At 32.0% G+C, this 23,582-nt stretch overlaps 1 protein-coding gene across 6 annotated transcripts; it reads right to left on the bottom strand.

Moving 5' to 3' along the window:
• Nucleotides 1–2,142: 2,142 nt before the first annotated feature.
• Nucleotides 2,143–23,506, bottom strand: LOC134680849 (major vault protein-like). 6 transcript variants are annotated; one of them, XM_063540114.1, is made up of 13 exons: nucleotides 23,397–23,506; nucleotides 17,848–18,015; nucleotides 17,267–17,462; nucleotides 16,013–16,363; nucleotides 15,537–15,662; nucleotides 14,966–15,076; nucleotides 14,529–14,654; nucleotides 11,777–11,926; nucleotides 11,093–11,331; nucleotides 10,107–10,449; nucleotides 9,114–9,325; nucleotides 4,069–4,312; nucleotides 2,143–3,175 (listed from the first exon to the last, which is right to left on the bottom strand). In XM_063540114.1, the coding sequence occupies exons 2-13, from the start codon at nucleotides 17,985–17,987 to the stop codon at nucleotides 2,837–2,839; spliced, it is 2,577 nt and encodes an 858-aa protein (XP_063396184.1). In that variant the 5' UTR covers nucleotides 17,988–18,015; nucleotides 23,397–23,506; the 3' UTR covers nucleotides 2,143–2,836. The 6 variants fall into 6 exon arrangements, with proteins under 6 accessions (XP_063396184.1, XP_063396188.1, XP_063396183.1 ...); XM_063540118.1 differs by lacking the exon at nucleotides 23,397–23,506 and adding an exon at nucleotides 23,277–23,301; XM_063540113.1 differs by lacking the exon at nucleotides 23,397–23,506 and adding an exon at nucleotides 19,896–19,999.
• Nucleotides 23,507–23,582: the final 76 nt, after the last annotated feature.

The following is a 23,582-nucleotide window of genomic DNA, read 5'->3' as shown; positions in this document are numbered from 1 at the left end:
TTACTCAATGGAAATAATAACATTAATGGTACAAGTTTTACTGAACGAGATGCATACTTCGACAATTAATGTCTCTTCATCGATGCTCAAATCGTCCTACAAACTTTAATTAGGACCAGAATAATATATGTTTAACTTTTGAACCAGTTGACACCAATTAAATTTATCTTCAAGATCTTTGTAATTGTTTTATTTGCATAAAAAATCGGCATTGTCTTTGGTATATTTGCAGTGTACATTGTACTTGGAAAGCATATATATATTGCTACCAGATGATCGTCGGGTATACTTTTGTGTTTCCATTTTGTAAATGTTTTACTGAGGGAGTACTCCGAGTATTGCTCGGTAAATCCAACGATTACTCGATTAGTAAATCTTCACCGAGTTGACATCCCTAATTATTATATTATTTATTGATGTATTTCTCTGTCCTGAATGTTCTTGCTTTTATTTGTACTGTATTCCTGTCACGTAATGTTGTCATCTAAATGGTATTTTTTTACATTGCCATATAAGCTGCAGGTTTGACTAGCCATAAAACCAGTTTCAACCCACTATTTTTTTCTTTAAATGTCCTGTATCAATTCAGGAATGTGGCAGTTGTTATCACATAGTCCGTTTCTATGTATGTTGTTTTGGTTTTTTTAGCAGTTTAATGTTTCTTTTGTTCCGTTTTGTTTCCTCTTATATTTGATGTGTTCCCTCAGTTTGATTTGTGACCCGGATTTGTTTCAGTTAAATCGATTTATGACTATTCAACAGCGATATACTGCTATTGCCTTTATGTATATTTGAATATAATTGTTTGTTATAATTCAGGTTGCACTTGAATATTAAAATATTCATTTTATCTTCTTTAGTTCTTGCTCAAAACACAAAAGTGGGTAAAAAAAATTCTTTGTTTAAGGGCAATCACTCCTATAGATAGTGACAGTCTTCTAAATATATCAGCAAAGTTTGACTTGTTAGTAGATCTTGACTTGCTGATCAATTTTGTGATTTAAAGTGTCTGTTTTTTTTTAAATTTTTATCATATAAGTTACAGACCAAGTTCGAATTTTGTTTCAGTCTAATGATTTTGTACAGAGTTTTGGTCCTTGGACTTAAATAATCAGTTTTCCACACTTTTTTTTGTCATGCTTGAAGATATTGATTTGATATTTGTTATGTATAAATAACACCATGACAATTATAGATCAAGTTAGCATTTTGTTCCAGTACAATTAATTTTTAACCAGTAGGGGACTATGTATTGCCATGCAATACTCTCAGGATGCTTGTTAGTTCATTATTTTGTACATAAATTAGGCCGTTAGTTTTCTCGTTTGAATTGTTTTACAGTAGTCATTTCGAGGCCTTTTATAGCTGACTATGCGGTATGGGCTTTGCTCATTGGTAATTTCTGTGTCATTTGGTCTCTTGTGAAGAGTTGTCTCATTGGCAATCATACCACATCTTTCTTTTTTATCTATACAATAAATCCACATAGTATACTGTTATTACAGAGGTCAGTGATTTGTACTGGTTGAAGTCAGCCAGCTTCTTTTAGCATGTGCAGTGTCCATACATTAACTTGGAGTATAATTTGACTACCAGCAAACTGTCAGGCTTCACATGATACTTTGCAGTCATCCAAATAAGTGTGTAGCATGTATTGTGTGTGTTGTTTCTTTTCTTTTATGAGGTATGTCATGTCTAGGGTTTTGGTACCCAGAAAAACTATCTTAATATTTGGTATTTTGCAAGTGTGAAGTCTAAATAAATAGCCTGTTTGATGTTCTGTTGTGTTCAGTCTTTGTTCAAAAGATCAAAAGATTTTATTACTTTTCATTAAAGTATGTGGTAAGGGCTATTCCAGAAAAAAATGTAGGAGGGGTTGGAAGGCAGTTTTTGTCAGCACCCGTCACCCAGACAATTGTAATTGAGAATTATAGTGCATTATAGTGTGAAAAGTTGCTCTGATACCCATCACCCATGTATCATTAATACAATGTGCCTTCCAACTCCCCCATACATTTTTTCTGGAATAGCCCTAAGTGAATTTTTGTTGAGTTCAATATCTTGGTATTTCTAAATCTTGTAGTTTTTCTTGCTCACTAATAGAACACAAATAGTACTGAAACATGTGAAATAAGAAGGTGATTATATTTAATTTTTTTATTAACTTTTCTGTTATAAGTATTTTTATACCTTTTTTTAAATCCACTACAACTAACCATACATTACATGATTTATAACAATATATAATCACGGTATTTACAGTTATGATTGTATTAGGTGCTTACAATAGTCAATATAAAAGTGGCTGTATGTAAACAGGAAATAATATAAATAACAGACATATATGACTTATTCGCCAAACTTTGGAGTAAGACAATAATTATTGCACAAAAATTTTGTGTCCTTTTTATGTTTAACAGTATATAAAAGTTATTAAATAATCAAAATAAATGAATCAAGATAACTTTCTACTTATAGTTTGGATATGAAAATGATATAAAACTATACAATGAAAATAGGAGAGCACTATAAATTTTTATCACATACTTGGTCCATTGCTTTTATCAGAATATTATTTTCACACCTCTTTCACTAAAATCCCCAAGTATCACTCTCACATCTTTACTTATCCCTCAAACATTTTGTCCATTCAAATAACAAAAAATAACAAAAAGAAACAAAATTATATTCAACAAAATACAGAAGAAGATAACGAAATGTGTACAACCAAAAATAAACATTAGAGTTTCGCCAAGGATTTTATCAGTCAGTATAGTTACTAAAGTTCAAAGTTCAACCTTCATTTTTGTGTTACTTCACAGTTTATCACCAAGTTTTAATCATCGTCTTCGTCATCAGTCCTCCTGCTCCTCTTTGCTGGCATCATACCTCCAATCAAACCATTAGCTGTATTGAACAGATTAATTGGTGTGCTACCGTCTGTGATAAGGGTGGATTTCAGGCCCAGGGACTGCAACATACGGACCTGTTGGTCTGGTCCAGCTGAAGCCATGGTTGCCAATGTATTTGCTCCAATAGCATCCACCATGTTCTTGAACCTTGTTGTTTCGATGGTTGACATTTCTTTTGATTTTGAAAGTTCCATATCGTTCTGCTCTCTCACATATTTAAGTTCTGCCTCTCTGGCTTGTGTTAATCTCTCTAATTCAGACTCCTACAAAGTCAACAAAGAAATTGAAAATACACTCTCAAACATTTGCATTATCAAGAGTAAATATGTACCTTGACATTTGGATTAGAAAAATCAAGTATTCATTTTGTAAGACAATTTCCGTTAATTACTTTCAAGTGTTGCCTAATAACTTTATTTATAGTTGTTATTTATTGAAATACTTTAAAAATTTTCTACCAGGTATGTGTTTTGTTCATTGTTGAAGGGCATACCTTTCCATGTACATGTTGTTGTTTACATCTTTAATCTTTGGTCTCAGGTTGAAATTTGAGTCATTGGCAGTCTTACGATGTCTCTTTATTTTTTATTATATAACATATACTCTGGATTACTTTCTTTTCATGGATACAAATATCCATGGATTGAGAAAGTCCAGACAAGCAATAGGAGATTTGTAGTTTGTTGAATATTTAAATTTGTGGTTTAGGATGTTCGCTCTTCTTGTTTTTGATTTTTTGCTAGGCATTCAGAATCCTCTGGTTTTATCCATGTAAGGCCATTAAAAATTTTGCCCACTAACCCCTACCTTTCTTTTCATAATTTGATTACAAATAGTTTAAAATGTCATATATGAAAATCTTATAAATTCCTAGTTATTTTTTATTCGTTTTTGAAAGAAAAAAGGTGCCAATGTTAAGTGTATGAAAAATTTAGAAAGAATTAATTCCCGCCAAATTTTCAATGGCTTATATCTAGAAAACAAGCACACGGACCCTTCATTTTTTTCTGCTTTTTTAGTTTCATTGTTTATATACTATCAATTTATAATAGTCTTTTAAAAAGCTTGTTATTTTGAAATAGAGTAACGAACATCCTTGAATCACTGGATGCATACCCTGTGATATTCTGACAGGGCAACACATTATTCTACTTACTGCTTCAATCTTCATGGCCTGTGATTTCAGTTTGGCTTGGTCTACAGCTGCCTCACCCTCAATCCTGGCAGCTTCAGCTCGGGACTGTGCCTCTGCTTTAGCCTGACCAGTACTCTCTACTGCAGCACTGTTTGCCTGTAATTCTAACAATTGTTTCCTGGATTTCTCAGCTTCTGCTTCATCTGAAATCTTTTGTCTCTCTAATCTTCCTTTAGCTTCCTGTTCTAATCTTTCTGCCTCATGCCTGAAAAAAAATATAGATTGATAAAATTCTCCATTTATATTCATTAATTTATGTTCTGCATATTGCTTCTAAGGCCTTTTTTTTTTAATTAGTTGGTTTACGGACAACTAGTGTCAAAGGTTAGGGTCGGAGGAGGTAAAAAAAATAAAAATAAAATAGCAATCTTAGATTTTTTTTTTGTTCACGTATAACTGTTCTGAAAAATTTGAGTCGGAGGAAAAAAAAAAAAAGCTGTTCATTCATGACATTACAGGGGTTGAGGAGGAGAAATAGTTTAGCTCTTATCTTGATATGCTTTGCATTTGATGGATGGATGGTCAATTGTTGTTTAATGTCTAGTGGCTAATCAGATGCATAATTAGGATGAGAATATGATAATGAGTAGGATTGAAAAAGCATTAACTTTATCATCCATGTTCAGCTTTGCACTTTTTTCTGGAGGTGCTCCTTCATTTACATCAACAAATATAATTTTTGCCCCAAAGGACGCAAGCACTTCTACGGGTGTACTGGTAGGGGTGTCTGCCCTAGTTTTGTTTGGTGGCGAAACTGTTTGTACCTTGACAATGGCAACATTTTCATCAGCCATATTGTCGAATATGGCATCGCCGATTGTTTGCTTAGGTTTGCATTTGATAAAAGTGCTCTCAGTACGTTGACCATCAAAGTTAATATTCAACTGAAAGTAGATGAAGCCGTCAGACTCCATGGTCCTCCCTCGTTGGGTTTTTGAATTCGTCTGCGTCATTTCGAAGCTTTTCAAAATACGCCGTTCACTACAAACGCTTTATTGACACAGACAAAACGTTTTGGAACGCCTCGGATTTTTTTATTCACAGCACTCGAAAAATCGGGTCGGCGGAATAAAAAACAACACGAAATCAAAATTTTAATTTTATTTCACTTTTAAACAAAATCGGGTCGGCGGATCCGTAAACCAACTAATTAAAAAAAAAAGGCCTAAGCATGAAAAGAATATAATTCTTTTGTTTCTGAACAACCAAATCATGTACAGGTTCCCAACAATAGGGTTCACATATCCAACTATCTCCCTCATCACGTGACTTTTACACTTAAGTTGTATATCATTAATGGCCGATTGATTATCAATGAAAGTGAACGGGGTACATAGATAAAACGGTCATAACTTTTTTGTTATAATGTATATTTTCCCTCCCAACCCCGCGTTTTACAGTTAATAAGTTTTTACAATTAAATATGTTTTAAGTTTTAGTTCAGAAATATGATTTCGTGCTTCGAAATAAGTTTGAAAATTGAGGTGACATAGCCACACAGCCTTCGTTGACATCTTCGTTAAAACTCGATAAAATTGCAATGGGACCTTTTTGTAAAATCAATTTTCTCAACTAATTTATTGTAACTTATATCCTTCCAACCCCTAAAAAGATCGACAACATATTCCTTTAAATGAAATCGCAAACCATATCAGTTCAGGTATTAAACTTTTTGCTTCGAAATTTGGTTGAAAAGTTCATATTTTGGCAGTCTTCAGCAATATTTTCAAAATGGCGGCCACTGTTGAAGGTTCAGAACGACATGACATGCCGGTATTAATTTAGTTATAAATGTAAAAAGTAATATTTAAGACATTTATCAAAGTGTGTCTTTTTGTACTTAAGAAATTTCTATTTTCACATGTTCTTCAATATATTTATTAGAAACAGTCTCTCACACTAAAAATAAAGATTTACATGCACCGACCATGCAGTTTGCATGTACATTGTTAGCTTGGGGCGACATGGGAATATATATTTTTAAAGATTTGTACGATGAAAATCGAAAAATTGTTAGATTCATGTCTTTTCAATAATTGTCTTACCTTAATGCAGCATAGAATTAAACATTATTTCCCTCTGTTAAAGTGGATACATGCTATTTGTTTTGATAAAATTTCGAAGTTACATATAACAAAATGGCGACCAAATAATTTTCAAACGTAGACGATGTTCGACACTTATTTTGCACATGCAAATAATTCAATAAGATTTAACTGTTTGTATTGCAATTAAATATGACACGTTATTGTAACTCGTATGATAATCAAGGATAAAGCTAGATTGTGGAGATATTAATTAAGTCATCAACGTGATCAAAGAAAACAAACATGGCAACGTGGCCTAATCACGATGAAGTTTTGACAAGACCTAATACATATATTAGTATTATACGATTGTTTATGGAATCATTTTATTATAATATTTTATATTAACAAAAGGAAACCACGGATGGATGGTAACAAAGATGAACCAGTTGCTTCGCAGGGCGCAGCATTATACGACCGCAGATGTAGAACCCTGAACAGATGGGACAAGTATGGACACAACTTTTAAGTTTGATACAGCTTTAAATGTGGATTGTGATTAAATAGTTGACACAACATAGGTTTATGTCACATTATGATTTTGGACCCTTTGGACCTTAGTGTAGACCAACTTGAAAACTGGACCAATAATTAAAAATATAAGTACATTTTTAGATTCAGCATATCAAAGAACCCCAAGGATTCAATTTTTGTCAAAATCAAACAAAGTTTAATTTTGGACCCTTTGGGCCCAAAATTCCTAAACTGTTGGGACCAAAACTCCCAAAATCAATACCAACCTTCCTTTTATGGTCATAAACCTTGTGTTTAAATTTCATAGATTTCTATTCACTTATACTAAAGTTATAATGTACTGATTTCAATTCAAATTTCTAATGAAGTTTGCAACAATAACTGCTCATTTAAATACATCATACAATATTAAAATGTTATAAAAAGTGCTTGTTATCACTGAATGGTAAAGATTGTTTTAATTTATCAGTTGGTAGTAAAAATGAAAATACATTGTATATTGTATAAAACAATGATTAAAGTTGATTCAACTACTATTCTATACAAAGAAAGATAACTCCAATTGAAAAAAATAATTGCTATTGCACAATACTCTGCAATTTGATATTTCTTGCTATTGTGCAATACTGTGCAATTGAAAATTTCTTGCTATTCCAGAATACTTAATGTAATAATTTTGAATCCTGATTTGGACCAACTTGAAAACTGGGCCCATAATCAAAAATCAAAGTACATGTTTAGATAAAGCATATCAAAGAAGCCCAAGAATTTAATTTTTGTTAAAATCAAACTAAGTTTAATTTTGGACCCTTTGGACTTTAATGTAGACCAATTTGAAAACAGGACCAAAAATGAAGAATCAACATACACAGTTAGATTTGGCATATCAAAGAACCCCATTTATTCAATTTTTGATGAAATCAAACAAAGTTTAATTTTGGACCCCGATTTGGACCAACTTGAAAACTGGGCCAACATTAAAAAATCTAAGTACATTTTTAAATTCAGCATATCAAAGAACCCAACTGATTCAATTTTTGTCAAAATCAAACTAAGTTTTATTTTGGACCCTTTGAACCTTAATGTAGACCAATTTGAAAACGGGACCAAAAATTAAGAATCTACATACACAGTTAGATTCGGCATATCAAGGAATTTCAATTATTCAATTTTGGATAAAATCAAACAAAGTTTAATTTTGGACCCTTTGGGCCCCTTATTCCTAAACTGTTGGGACCAAAACTCCCAAAATCAATACCAACCTTCCTTTTGTGGTCATAAACATTGTGTTTAAATTTCATTGATTTCTATTTACTTACACTAAAGTAATTGTGCGAAAACCAAGAATAATGCTTATTTGGGCCCTTTTTTGGCCCCTAATTCCTAAACTGTTGGAATCAAAACTCCCAAAATCAATACCAACCTTTCTTTTGTGGTCATAAACCTTGTGTCAAAATTTCATAGATTTCTATTTACTTAAACTAATGTTATAGTGCGAAAACAAAGAAAATGCTTATTTGGGCCCTTTTTGGCCCTTAATTCCTAAAATGTTGGGACCAAAACTCCCAAAATCAATACCAGCCTTCCTTTTGTGGTCATAAACCTTGTGTTAAAATTTCATAGATTTCTATTCACTTTTACTAAAGTTAGAGTGCGAAAACTAAAAGTATTCGGACGACGACGACGACGACGACGACGACGACGACGACGACGACGACGACGACGCCAACGTGATAGCAATATACGACGAAAATTTTTTCAAAATTTGCGGTCGTATAAAAATTATATATATATTTTTTTGAAATCATTACACGGGTAACCAGTACATTTTACATAATCCTAATTAAACCAGTCACATACAGAGTTATCGAACCTAATTATGACTGGAATAGTTGCATATGAGGACCCATTCTATTTATTATGATATGTAAGTCAAAACAAATTAAGCAACCAACTTTTTGCCACTATTCATGTATCATGTTTTGAATAAAGAAAATTTAAACATTTAGCAGAAAATTTTCAAACATAATTTGGGGAAATATACATTGCTGTGATATAAAATATATATTGCATTTTTCTAGAACATGGTAAGCTAATATCTGTATAAGCTCACTAGCTTATAGTCAACTGTCAGGCCAGGCGGTTATAAAAATTTAGAGTATGATTTACGTACTCAGACTTAGAATTCACTTTATAGCTTACTATGCAGTATGGGTTTTGCTCATTGTTGAAGGCCATACAGTGACCTTAATTTGTTAACTATTATGTAGTTTGGTCTCTGGTGGAGAGTTGTCTCATTGGCAATCATACCACATCTCCAATTTTATAAATATTCTACAGTCATCTTGAATTGAACTGTGTTTTAATGACTACTTTGCAGTAGTCTCCTGTACAATAATTTGGTGTTTTTAATATACCAGTATAAGTTTCTGAAGAGTTATCTACCTTGCAGCAGCTTCCTGTGAGTTTGTTGTGATTTCAATGGCCAGTTGTACAGATTTCTGTAAAGCATCTCTTGTTCTCTGATCTACAGGTTCTACAGACTGGATATCAATACTGGTGAAAACCAAATTGTTTTGGGGGAATTTGAAAACTTCACGCACTTTGTCTTTGTCATCAAATCCAAACACAGAAGATCTGATGATTCTAGCAGAATTCTGTAACATAAATGTGCAAATTTCTTAATTCTGAATTTTTCTGTACACAGTAGATAATTTTCAGTCTGTACTGATTATTTGTGATCGTATATTTTTTTTGTATGGCATAATATATTTTTTTTTATTTGATAGGATTGATTCACTCCTTTGCGAGGGTGGTAAAGGGTTATTTTTATGCCAAGTGTTTTACCATTTTTATTTCATGTGCAGCCGTGAAAAAAGTTCGTTATTCACTGTGTTTCATGAAATCGGTAAAAAAGATCAACGTGCAGGAAACTTTTAAGTTTTCGTTCATCATGAAATGGCAATTTTATTTTGTGTTCTTCCGTGCAGATTCCCCCTATTTACGCCCCTCCTTGCCCTGAGGAGAAAAAGTTATATTATGCAGTAATAAAAACATAAAGTTTCCGTATATATCAATATGCCTCAGGGAACACCAAAGGATATTCAAGAGAGGTTCTCTTATTGTCTTGAGTTTATAGCACCACCCCTGGATTTTGAGAAAAGTTTGGAAATAATTCTTTAGTATAATTTTGAAAGACAATTTTTAGCTCATGTCTATTTGTTCATAAAACTAAAATGCAAGGTTAAATTCTATGCCACTTTGTCTCTGTTGTGAAGAGAACTCTAATTGCCAATCATACCACACTCATTTTTATATGCGTAATATTTATGAATATTGAATCAACAGGTAAAACAATTATTTTATGAATTTGACCTATAAAAATATTTCAGTGGTAATGTCTGTGTCTATGCAGGTCTACTTGTTCATTAAGCATACCTTATGGAAATCATCAAACTGTACTTGTGCCACGGCCCCTCTGATCCTGGAGGCAATGGCCTTGCAGGCATCCCCAACAAAATCTGGTACACTGAAAATCTTAGATGCCTCAGCCTTATCTTCTTTATTTTTAATATCAAAGTGCCAGTTGTATGATAACTGAAGTGACAACCTGGCGTGATCGGCTGTTTCTACGGTGATAATGTCAGTACAGAAATCAGGTCCCAGAAGTAAACACAATGATTTGATAACGTTTTGTTTCTTTGGTTTACCTCCAGAGAGACTAAGCTGTGTGAATTGTTCATCTGGACCCAACATAACTAATTCTGGACCAAACACAACTCTAGAATAGAAAGAAAATTACATGGCTATTATTTGTTTATTCCAAGGGTTTTGATAATTTTTAATAAAATCACTAGAGGGGCATAACAATCTGTTTCAACAATGATAATCATTTGTTCACACAGTTTCAATAGACATACACGAGTTCTTCCTTTTGATAATCTTCAATGAACATACATTATTCATTCTTTAAATAACAGATGTAAAACTCTAAATAAAGAGAATTTCCACAACTAAGTAACTATTTATTTTTATCATACTGATTCAAATGTCCAAGTTAATCAACACTTAACAATGACTTAAGTAAAGAATTTTTGTTGATGGAAGAAACCAGAGTATCATGAAAGAAACCATTGATATTCAGCAGGAAAACTGGCATTTTTTGTCGATTAAGATTGACGTCTAACATACTTGTTAGAACACGTTGAGTATGAAATTGCAACCTCAAATTGAAAGATTGTGATGATTGTATATGAACCTCTTAGACAACTAAGCCACTGAAGCCCTGAAAGAAGTTGGTATACAATGTGTACCTTCTACTCAATCAATATTCATGTATTGTAATGAATTAAATGACTGGCCTAATTCTGCTCATGGCCTGTTGGATAAGGGAATGTATACACTGAGTATGAAGCACTATTTACCTGGCTTTCTTTTCTTTATAATCATAAATCTGTACTGCAGCATTGTGTGGCACTCTGAATGTGACAACACGAGTCTTGTCCCTTGGTTTTGATGAATCGCTTGATTTGGACCGGTCACTCCTGTCAGCCATAGGGTCCTTTCCTTGGGCAAGAAGGGTCTCGACTGCAGGAGGAAGTTCCTTGGCCCATAATTCCTCATCTTGGTTTAACATATAGGTTTCTCCAGTTACAGCTCTGACCTATAATATGTATAATGTTAATCTTAGTCAAAACTTCACTAGTGAAAAGACAATATCAAACGTTGATGGATGACGGGAGATGTTACTATGTAAATGGTTATAAGTGTGTTCTCTCAATAATGATATACAGTACCCAGTGTATTTTGAAAACATAACAATACATCAAATCGTCATTTATAATTTATTTTTTTTGGTCAAAATAGAGATCCCCGGTGTTTCCTAACATACACAAAATTCTCAGAATTGTTCGGTTATATACAAAATAGATTGTTTTTTGTTTAACAAAATTCATGAAAAAATCCTCACTTCAAAAAATAACTTCATTTTGCCAAATATTCCATTTAAAAAAGATTGTTATCTTACTTTTGAATTTAAAAAAAAAAAAAAATTGTTATTGTGATATCTAGTTTTAATGTTAGTATATATATATATGTGTAACACCAACCTTTCCAGTTTTAATATCTCTGACATAGATACCCTCATTTTCGTCCAATGGGATTGCAGTTCTCTTCATGATGACCTCGACCTCTACAGGTGGTACATATTCTGCTGGTCCCCTGATCATCCATTTATCTCCTGGTTTCCTTTCAACATCCTTAAATAAAAAAGTTTGATAATAAATAACTTTGTTGTCATAAAAAATCTTTCCCAACAGAATCTTGATTTTGTAAATCTTGTTTTGACTATAGATCCTTTCATGTGCTAGTATGAAAAGAAATGACTTCTGAAGACTTAAACTGATAGTATTTATAAAAATACCAACAGTTCTACATTAAAAAGCAGCCATATAAGTATAAAGTTGAAATGAAAAACTTGTAGGTGAAAACTTAAGTCAATAAGCATGCTAAATGCACTAAGAAAAACTTTGTCAAAGGACTGAACTTGTACTTCATGAAAAATATTTTATTGCTCAGAGATAGAACCCCTGTGAAGCTACATGAAGGCTATATTAAATTGAACTTTAAAGCCAGATTTAGTATGAACACAGAAAACAGGTCTCTATAAGTAAAGGAGTTTGATGAAATGTGTTTTGAAATTTGAATGAATAGAAATCTCAAACAGTGTTAGTCATGTAAGTCTTGAAAATGTAAAAAAAATGAATATACTATTATGTTCAAGCAGATATGGCATAAATACCAAGCAAACTGATTTAATAGTAATAAAAAGCTTTGAAAATATCAAGAATGTGCATCTCAAATTAAATCAATCTGAGGCATTTTGGTTGATGCAGGATAATTTGCATTTAAGTGGATATTTTATTTCTTGGTATTGCCAATCTGTGCTTTTGAAGCCATTAGAAAATTTGTAATGTGTTGAACATTTGAATCATAGTTCACCTGTACTCACAAAACCCATGAAAATTGGAATCCAACAAATAATAATGAATCAATTTTTTATGTCCAGTGGCAAGTATTACATTGATATTGGGGACAATAAAAGGCTAAACAGATATGAATATTAGATGACAGCATGAAAATAGCTGATTTGTTTTGTACCAAGAATGGGTTCTTGAGAATAAAGCTTATTAATATTTATTATGTTTCAAGAATTGTTTTTGAAAATAACTTATTCAAATGCTTTGATTTTAAAAATTTCTTTTGAAAACTTGAACAAAAGATTATATAACAAATATATTCAAACAACATTGAATTTTTAAATATCTATTTACGAAGCTAAGTCACTGTGACTTACTTTTGTATAAACAGTATAGGAGTCTCCCAATGGAATTGAGGTTGAAATATGCACCTAATATAAAACATACTTATGTTATTGAAGCACAAATTATAAGAAATCTTTAGTTAATATTTATTACATGCAAAATAATTCTAGCACTTTCCAATGCAATAATAAAATAACAGGTGAATTACACTTTATTTCAGGAAATCTATGAAATTAACTTATCACAATATTGTGTAATTCAATTAATCTTGTTTTGAATAAAATGAATGATTCAATTTCAAGACTTCCTATAATATTGATAAGAAAAAACACTGGACAAAACGCATTAGCAAAACAGGTAGAAAGGACACACACACATTGAAAACACAAGACAATTGTAGGCGGCCCTTCCTATTCTGAAGCAGGTCATTACTTATAGCAAATGTTTATAACAAGAATAACAGTTAGATCAAAGCACTGAAAGCACTAAAAGCACTTGTTGACTTACTTTTTCATCAGTCTGAAATAAACAAAAAAGTTAAATTCACCTACTCTAGTAACAATTTTCAGGATCAAACTTGTTTTACAATTTACCATTTCAGAATCTACCAGTCATGTATTCTGGGTAATGTTCTTTTTTCAAATTTATGACAAAACATCCTATTTGGTAATCACCAAAATATCCAACCTAATTGTGTAATGTAAACTTTATTCAGATGTATGAACAATTAAATTACCCAGAGTCCCTTAGATTCTGAAATGGCGAATTGAGCACAGAGAGGGAGACAGCATTATCAAGTAGAGTAAATGAATGTTATACAACAAAATATTAACATGCGGAGTAAATAAATGTTTTACAACAAAACAAACTAATCATTTGACATAACTTTGAAATATATGTGGTCACTCTATAGTGTACAGTATTCAAAGTACATGTACCACTTATTCAAGGCAAAGTTTATCCTTTATACAAAGGTTAGTTTATCTAATTGTCTTCTTTTCAAAGCAATGCTATTTTTTGGTTGCAAAATAACCAGATTCACTTCATTGATATATAAAATAAGATTTCTTCAAAAGATTCACTCCTACCACATTTGTATCATGACAGAAGGTTCATTATTTCAAAGTTGTGTCAAATTCATCAACTTTTGTTCAACAATATGCAAAGAAGGCATGCAAGAAATATAGAAATGGTCAACATCATGATACATGTTCGTAAAGGGGAAGTATCCAAGAAATTCAGTCTCTTTTCTGATTTTTTTAGTTGTTCTTATGATTTTTCATAGTCATCATGGGGATGCTATTTAAGAAATTTCCATTTTAATGACGTTAGTTCAATGACCTAATACCACCACTCGTTCATCTATGAGTGAAACTGTATCATATACAGATGACTTATACCCTGTTAGTTAAGCAGAAACAGCTGTAATCTATGTCAGATATGTGCCAGCTACCTAGGAGGCCTACACTCCCAACACACCAATATCAATTTATGACTTTCCAGATATTTGGTTTTATTAAATATGTGTGAAACTTACAGCATCAGTATCTTTAAATGATTCTGTAGCTCTCAGTATAACACCTTCATCTTCTCCCAGAACGTAGACATTCTGGATTCCTCTCTCAAATCGTTCTCCAGGTAACAAAAAGAATGAACACTCACCCTATAAAAAAAAATTGAAATTATGAGTACTGTAATCAAATGTTTCTCTCTGCACCATAAAGAGAAGCTGTGACCCTTGATAAAAAATAATGAATTTTCTGTTATTAAAACTTTTTTATATCAATAAATTATAAGAAACATCAAATTCCAACCAAAAGAAGAATTTTAAATGCATTGTATTTTGCAGTACACACTAAGTTTGTATTATTTTCACAGTTCCTAAAGTAAAGTAAAAGTAGTAATTGATATTGTTTTATAATCATGATAATAGAATGAAGGGGTTATTTCTCATGAAACAAATTTTCACCATACCTTAACTAACTTCTTTCTACCAAGTTGTGGTCTGCCATGCTCATCTGAAGGGTCAAGGATGATACAGTATTGTCTGCTGGTTAATGTGGTAATATTCACTACTCCAACAACCTGATGAAAAAATAAAGTCATGTCCATTAAAGTCAGAAGCTAGACATTGATATCATTCCATAAATAAATGTTCCTTATGTAAAATTAAGGTAAATCATTTATCAATTATGGTTATAGAAAATGATCCCTGTGCAATCAACTGAGGTTCTGGAGATTAAAACAAGGAAACCAATTAATTTTTTTCAGAGATAGTTTTTAAGGATTAGTCCTTTTCAGACAATTTTGTACAATTTATAATTACATTTTCTATAAAGCTTTGCGTAAGTTTGACACTTTTCCCCATCATTTTGTTACGCAAAAGTATAAATGGTTCCAGTTAACCAGCTGGTTTAAAGATATTGAAAACATTACATTTACTTGTATGGACATGTACAGTAAGTTAATATTGAATTGATACAAAGAACATATGACTACCTTATTATGTGTTATTTTACACCAGTGCAATACACATGATACATACCTCTTCATACACATTAGGTATGTGTGTTTCTGTGTCTGTCATTTTGATCAACCATTCCTCTCCGTTCTTTCTTGTTACACCAAAGTCATCTTTAAATGTTCTCAATGACCTCATATGAAGGGCTTTCTGCAAGATGTGAAAGAAAATATTTAATAACTTTAATATACATATTTCCTCCAAACATATTTAGAATCATCAATTAAAGGAGTACTGTATATTTTTGGTATGATTTACTCTTTATTCTATAGGTTTTTCTCCTCTCAATAACATGTATTATAGATAGTAACCTTTTATAAGGTATTGTAGGGTCTTGCCTAAACAAACATCAAATGCCATCTATTTTTTTCTAAATTAAAATCTACCTAAATTTTGTGCTGGTACAATAATGTGCTTATATAATTTCACTGTAAATTTGAATTTTTTACTTTCATGTTTCCACAAAAAGACATTTTATGTACCCTCTACAGCCTCTTTACCTTATCTGTTAGAACATAGGCGTTGACAACATCCACAACTTCTTCATAAGCTCCTGGGAGGTAAGCTCCGGTCTTCTTCACCAGCCATTCCTCACCAGTTACCCTAGCAACACCTTGTCTGTCAATAGTCTCCTTCCTGGCCCTCAGTCTAATGGCCTGATTAGGTCTAATGACTGTGGCCCTGACAGTCTCCTCAATAACAACCTCTTTCCTGGGGATATATGTTCCTGGTCCTTCAAATAGCCACTCATCCCCAGCTGTTCTCTTTTCCTCATCGTCATCTTCAAAGTCTAAAATAGCTCTGAGCCGAAGAGCTGAGTTGGCAGCTACCACTTTCAAGGGAGTTACAACCTATAAACAATAAGGGAGATAATAAAATTTGCTGCTAACACTTTTCGCATCATAATAACCTAGCCCTAATATTATGAATATCAAAAAATGAAAGAAGATTTAAATCATACATAATATTGTTAACCTTGAAAATAGTAGTTTAACTATTGAACATCATGTCATTTTAATTTGGTGAACGACATTTAAAGGTGTGTGCTATCAACTTAAACATCTAAGACATCTTACTTCCTTGTCACTCTACTGATCAATGTTGATTTAATAACAAATTTTAAATGTTACCTGTACTATATAGAAACAAGACCTTCATTTTACCTTGTAAACATGATTACTTCCTTTTCAATTTTAATTTTACAAAAGTTGCTTTCAACATCCTGACATATTTTATAATGCATTAATAACAAAAGCATGACTCTTAAATTCAAAAAGTCAATTTCCTCAGATCTTATTCAAATTGTATCTGTTAATATTTCAAAAGCAGATGTTATCATCTGACTAGCAGATAAATGCTTACAAAATCCCTTGCAATTGAGCAATTATGCCAGCGATGAAAGTAGCAACTGATTCGCTAGATAGCAAAACAGATCCTTTTGTCCTCAATATGAAACTTCCTCTCCATGAAGTTGACAATAATTATACCAGTAAAGTTACAATATACTGTATAGCGAAGTAAATTTTGCGATTTTCATTGAATAAGGTATACGAAATACTTTGGTGGTTATTGTTATGGTGGATTCAACCATTTTATCAATACCTTTGCATGATAACTTTTATATAGGAGGAATTTATTTTGGCAATTTTGTTCTATCCACTAAAATAAGCAAAAATTCACACCCTGCCAACATAATTGCCATACAGTAATACATTGTACATGAAAACAAAGTGTAGCATAATGGTACATCATACCTGTTTCAGTATTTCCCCGGGGTACAGTGGGAAAGGATCCTGTGCCAATCTAATCTCCTGGTCAGCATGTACAAGTTTGGCCTGTCCACTTTCGTCAAAAACAACTTTACATTCTTTGTCTTTCAGTACTGGGTTTTCAATAATACAATAATGCCTTGGGGGGACAGTGATCATACGCTCAGGTCCATATACAACTCTGTAAGTAAAAAAATGCACATGTATATGATACATTAGCTTTTCCCTTTGGATTACAGTAATAGCTTAGAGAAATGTAAGAATAATAATTTAAACAGGTAAAAAGAAAAAAAACTTAAAAATTAATATAATTTTCATTAATTAAAAACAATTCCTTCTTTTTGTGAATAAAAATTGCAGAATAATATCAAGAATAATTGTTCATTGTATATAATGAAGTAGTTAGTAGTGATTACACAAAATTGTCTTTCATGGCCTTACATTAAAAAGAAAGGTCTATGGAATTTTTCTAGTTCTGTTTTTTCAAGGTTCTGATCAAACATATGTCCAAGATATGTAGGTGGTCCTTTTGTTAAGTGGAAGCACTCTATAGAAAAAGTCCTTACCTTTCATTGTCTTGTCTAATGAAGGTCTGTGGACCAATCTCTAGTCTTGTGATGTTTAGATTTTGGTCCAATACATGTAAATAATAATATGGTGGTATTCTGTAGATAGGCTCATCGGCTGATCTCCTTGGTGCAGACATGATGATGGTGGATGTATTACAATATTATCTATAATTAAAAATAATTAATCATTTAGTGGTTTAATACCTCACCGACTAAACCATTTTTTAACATTATGTCATTTGTGACATTAATAAAAAAATGCTAGTATAATCTTTGATAGGACAACACTGATGGACTGCTGTGTACATGAATTTATAGAGAACACTTGTCAGACTGAAGCAGATTTTATTAATTTTACACATTTTTTATCTGCATTTATAGTGAGATTCTCTGCAAACTGTCAGATCACCATCAAATAAATAAAACAAGAATGTGTCCTTACATGTAGTACACAGATGCTCTTACTTAAACAGACTGACAAACAGACAAATGGACTCACAAAGCAAAAAACAATTTGCACCACCTAAAAATTATAGATGTCTTATTACAAAAAGGTATTAGTTTAATGAAAGTTGATGCAGGTAGTATTTAGGAAAGGCAATGTAATTTCCCACCCCCCCTCCCCCCTTCTTGCAATTTGAGGCTTTAAACATGGAGAAATAAATTTGGAAGGGGTATAAAAATTAATGGCAAGTAACCCACTGTCAACACTAGGTACTATATTCGTGAACAACGAAAATCAAGGGACGACAATTGTGGTCTCGGTCCGTCTATCCAATACAATATATTTGGACCAAATGACCTTAAGATCCTCAGGCCCTGAGCTGACTTATAACATTACATTAACATAAAACGAAGATGACAGATGAAGGGTGGGAGTTTTTTCATTGGCAATCATATGATCTAGATATGCTCTTATCAAGATTAAGTATATACATGTATTATACTTTATCAAACCTATAACATCTTTAAGAAGTCATACATTTTAAAAGCAAAAGAAAAATTATGAAATATATACCTTACATTTGATTTTACTTAATTGATCAGCATTAATTTTTGTCCTACATTTTGAACCTTTAATTTTCACTGTTTAAAGAATACGGTTAAAAATTTAGTTGCATATTATATATATCTTTTGTATAATTTGAGAAAAATGTGTGAAAATTATGCAGACATATATATATTTTTATTATGTCAAGAGCTTACCTGATAAAATGCTGACACTAATGAAAGGATTTACAGGTTGGTTGGATACGAGCCAAACATACTATTCACAATAAGTACACTTTAACCTTCCTGAGCTAATCAATATGTACCCAACCAAGCATTCAAGTTATTTACTAGGATATATATAAATATTGATTTTAGTGATTATAATTTGACACACACTTGTATTATAAGCAATCATGTTTAAATCACTGTGTACCTTTGCATATCTGTTAAAACATGCTAAATGATTGTATTGGAATAGAAAAATAGGAAATAGTCAAGGTTTTTATTTCCTTTTATATTAAATTGATTCCTTGTGCTATCATTATTTCATTGGGTAAAATCAGCTATATGTCATGGCCTTGTGTTATTAATGTATAAAAAAAACATTTTCCGTCTACCGGCTTAATTGTTTTGTACCTTTGATGATGAGTGGTAAACTTTCAGCAAGTAATCAGCTTGAGAAAAAAATGTATTTACACAGTTATATTTTGACTAAAATAAAATCACAGTAATTTTTTTTTATGAGAAATCTAGCTACATGTACAGTAGCTACTATAAAAAATTAGAAATTTAACTTTGCAGCATTATCATGTCGGAATATAAATATTTCAAGTTCATAAATTCAAAAAATTTTCTTCAATATAATCCTTCTATAATTTGTAAAAAAAGTAACTAAACTTACAAAATTAACTTTCAGTTGGTGACTTGTTCCAGAGTGCAGATAAATAATCAATGTAGGTCAAATGCTACATGCTTGGTTACATTATAACTTCAAACAGTTGACAAAATGTGTATAGCTACCATCTAAACATTTTGCTAAATAATTTACTCACATAAAAGCTCTCCAATTTATGCGTAATAAAAATGCTGGCTCAAACAAATAACTGACCTTAGTCAGCAATGAGTGGTGCAATACTTCCAGAATATACAGTAAAGTCTAAAAATAGAAATGGGGATTTCACAACCAGCTTACCTATTTACGTCAATTGGATTTTTCATTTGTTGCTGGTTATAACAAGTTACTGTTTATATAATTCAATTGATATATATGATTGTTTTTTTTGGTTTACAAGTACTGACATAAAACTCAAAACTTTAATATAGTGTTTACAACAAAATTTTATCCATATCAAAAATATTTTTATAATGTAAACATTTTGTACTATTTAGTTGACATAAAAGATAAACAACATTTATTTTACGAAATCTTTTTTGTTTCTTTGAGAAGGAATATAAGTATGATAAAACTAATTAAAACAGTTCTCCAGGTGAGGGCTATATATATATTGAATACTGTGATTTGTAAATATTGTCAATCAATATGTGACACTATAATAAAATAAATATTTTTTATACTTTCTTCAAACCCTATCTTAGATTTCTCAAAACATCAATAGAACAAATTTATTAACCAATTTAGTGATCTCTTATGAATTGAGTTTTCATACTGCATTGAAGGTTTTATTAATGAGAGAATGAATAAAATAGGGAAAATCTGAGACACAGTTTTGGAGGTCACTCTGTCATGTCTGTTGTAAAAGAATCTATAAAATATTTTGGGATGCTATGAATAACAAAGAAGCTAATTTCATTCAAGTGTGGACATCACAATATAGCAACTAATTACATAATAATTATGTTGTAATGAAATTATCATTCACCATTTGAAAGATCAATCTTTCTTCTTTCTTTTGGTACCTCATTTATAAAATCTGAAGCTAGATGACAGAAATTACATCAGTTTATAGTTGTCTGATTGGTGGTGAAAAAAATCTATTAATTTACCTTCTTGCTGTCCCAGTATTTTCGTGATTTTACTTTTTACCATCTTTCTGAAGTACCACAGTGGCAGATCCAGTGTGTTCCTAGGGATGGAACCCCCCTTTTTTGGACAATCAATGCATTTGAAAGGGGACATATAGTTTGACTCCCCCCTTTGTCCTTAGTTGGAAACCCCCCTTTTTAAAAAAGCTGGATCCACCCCTGTACCAGATAACAAATAAATGATAAGGCTAATCACATTTCTTTATTAATTGAAATGACAAACTTCAGAGCCTTGAGCACTACAGATTAGAGACCTTTTCCGTGATATCATCTCATGACAAATTATCTTCAGTACTAACATGGGCTACATGTATTCATGATGATCATAAGGGTCATTGTCGAAGGCAAAGTGAGCTATATAGATAGAAGACAAAAAGATGACCACTTTAAGTGCCACTTTCATGTTACACTGACAGTTATAGTAAAGTGAGAGGCAACAGGTTACAACCCTTGACTGGGGATAAAATTGAAATTGAATCCTAAAATGAAACTTTGACAGAAAATCTATCTTCAAATCATTTGTTTCATACACCTGTACATTGTTTAGCTATGATCATTGTGTCAGCACCCAGACACTGTTGAAGAAAGAAATGGGAACACACATTTAAAACAGATCAATAGTTGTCATAGGGCTATTCATAGACACTGGCTTTAAAAACTAATTTACATATATATAAACATATTAAATAAAGAGACACATCCATTCTCTATGACACTAACTATCTTCAACTCTCTTTTGTATTCCAACATTCACCAACTTTTGTTATCGCTAAGGCCTTTGCTACTCTCTTGACTTTATCACACATTAAATCGTCATTCATCTCCAAATCACAATAGTCATGATAGTATAGGGACAGAATATAAACAAAAAGAAATATAAAATATAATGCTTCAGTCATGTCAGAGTTCTAATTAGAAATGATTACAGTTTTAAAAATAATCGACAATAACTTTTATTTGGATTTCACATACATATCCTCCTCTCATTTTTCAAACTATTAAGAATGCATTGTGAAGTCACATAGACAACTTTCAAGTTCGATATATTTCTGTCAAAAACTCTGATTTTAAACATAATTCTTGCATTTATAAGCGTTGTCACTTCCTTTCCAATGTTGAGTGTGTGGTTGAAAAACTATAAAGCCATATTATACAAATTGTTCAGCAAATTGAATTCTCATATAAATTGTCTTTCAGCACAGCTGTCCTTGTGATTAATTACATACAGAACAAAGAGGGTCGTAAAAGGGGGATGTATTATTATATATTCATGGAAAAACGTAAAATAAATTTGCCATTTCACAATGAATGAACAATTAAAAAGTTCTTGCACATTGATAATTTTACCAATTTGTTGACCATTTATAGTGCAGGAATACAGTCGATCCAGTCTATCTGGTAAATGAAGTCACACCGGAGCGCATAATTGACAAGTTTTTTCCTGTGAAGGACAAACTCGAAAGTGGTCTGTTACGATGTAAGCCAAGGCTCTGTGTTGAAGGCATTGCATTGACCTATAATGGTTTACTTTTTTAAATTGTTATTTGGATGGAGAGTTGTCTCATGATCTCTCATTGGCACTGATCACATGGTTACAATTGCGCAATTATTTGTTTACATTTCACCAGGAAGTTTTTGAACCCAAGATGGTAGTAAGGAAAAAAATCTATGAGGCTTCTGATTGGATGGTATACCTTCAATTTATTGATTTTATGAAAGATAAACCATTTTTGTGCAAAAATAGTAACAATTTGGAATGATTGATTTAGTATTCTCTGTGGAAATATTTTTTTTGTGGTAATAGGTTGACTGAAAATTTTGCTATGTCATTTAGTGCGGATTTTGGAAGCGTCCATAACAACAGCTATTTAAGGCAATTTCCGCCGCATAAGCATGTTGTTTTTTTTTACTGAAATAAATTCTTAGTATGTCTCCTTTCAGATTCTGGCTTTGGTTTCTCTGCAATTTATGTACTTTTTTTTTATTAGGATTCAAAGAGACAGGGTACCCTATGGAAAATGCATTGTAAATAATTGCGCAATTGTAACCACATCACATCTTCCTATATCTATTAATTTTCATGTGAGCCAAGGCTCTGTGTTGATAGTGCAGGGATACAGTCGATAGTGGTCTGTTTTTTTCAATGTAAGCCAAGGCTCTGTGTTAAAGGCCTTGCATTGACCTTTACTGGTTTACTTTTTTAAATTGTTATTTGGATGGAGAGTTGTCTCATGATCTCTCATTGACACTCACATGTATCACATCTTCCTATATTAAAAAAAAATATGCATATAGTACGAAAGCATTTTATCTGACATACCATGTACATGTATATATAGTAAAATTGCATGAAAAATGATACTGCGACACAAAGTTTTAGGAAAACCTACAACTTTAGCAAGTGCCCTGTTACTTTCGGTTTCATTTTGCTGGAATCATATGCTATGACATTATGTCAGACATTCAAGACATTGGTAATAACTTCTTCAAACGTTTACTTAACTGTTTACCTTGTCGAGGTTGAACTTTCTTGACTTTGTTCTGACCAGTCAAGTCCGGTTAACACTATTTTCACAAGTTTCCGGTTTTACCGCAATGTAGGCGTGGTTGAACTTGACCAATCAATGCATCAAGAAGTTATTTTTAGAAATTACAACACAGGGGAAATCCCGATTCATGGTTATCCAAGAGCTTTA

The sequence above is a fragment of the Mytilus trossulus genome, chromosome 8 (assembly GCF_036588685.1).
Source record: "Mytilus trossulus isolate FHL-02 chromosome 8, PNRI_Mtr1.1.1.hap1, whole genome shotgun sequence".
Taxonomy (NCBI): Eukaryota; Metazoa; Mollusca; class Bivalvia; order Mytilida; family Mytilidae; genus Mytilus; species Mytilus trossulus.
Note: the sequence above shows the minus strand (reverse complement) of the source record. Positions and strands in the feature narration are given on the sequence as shown.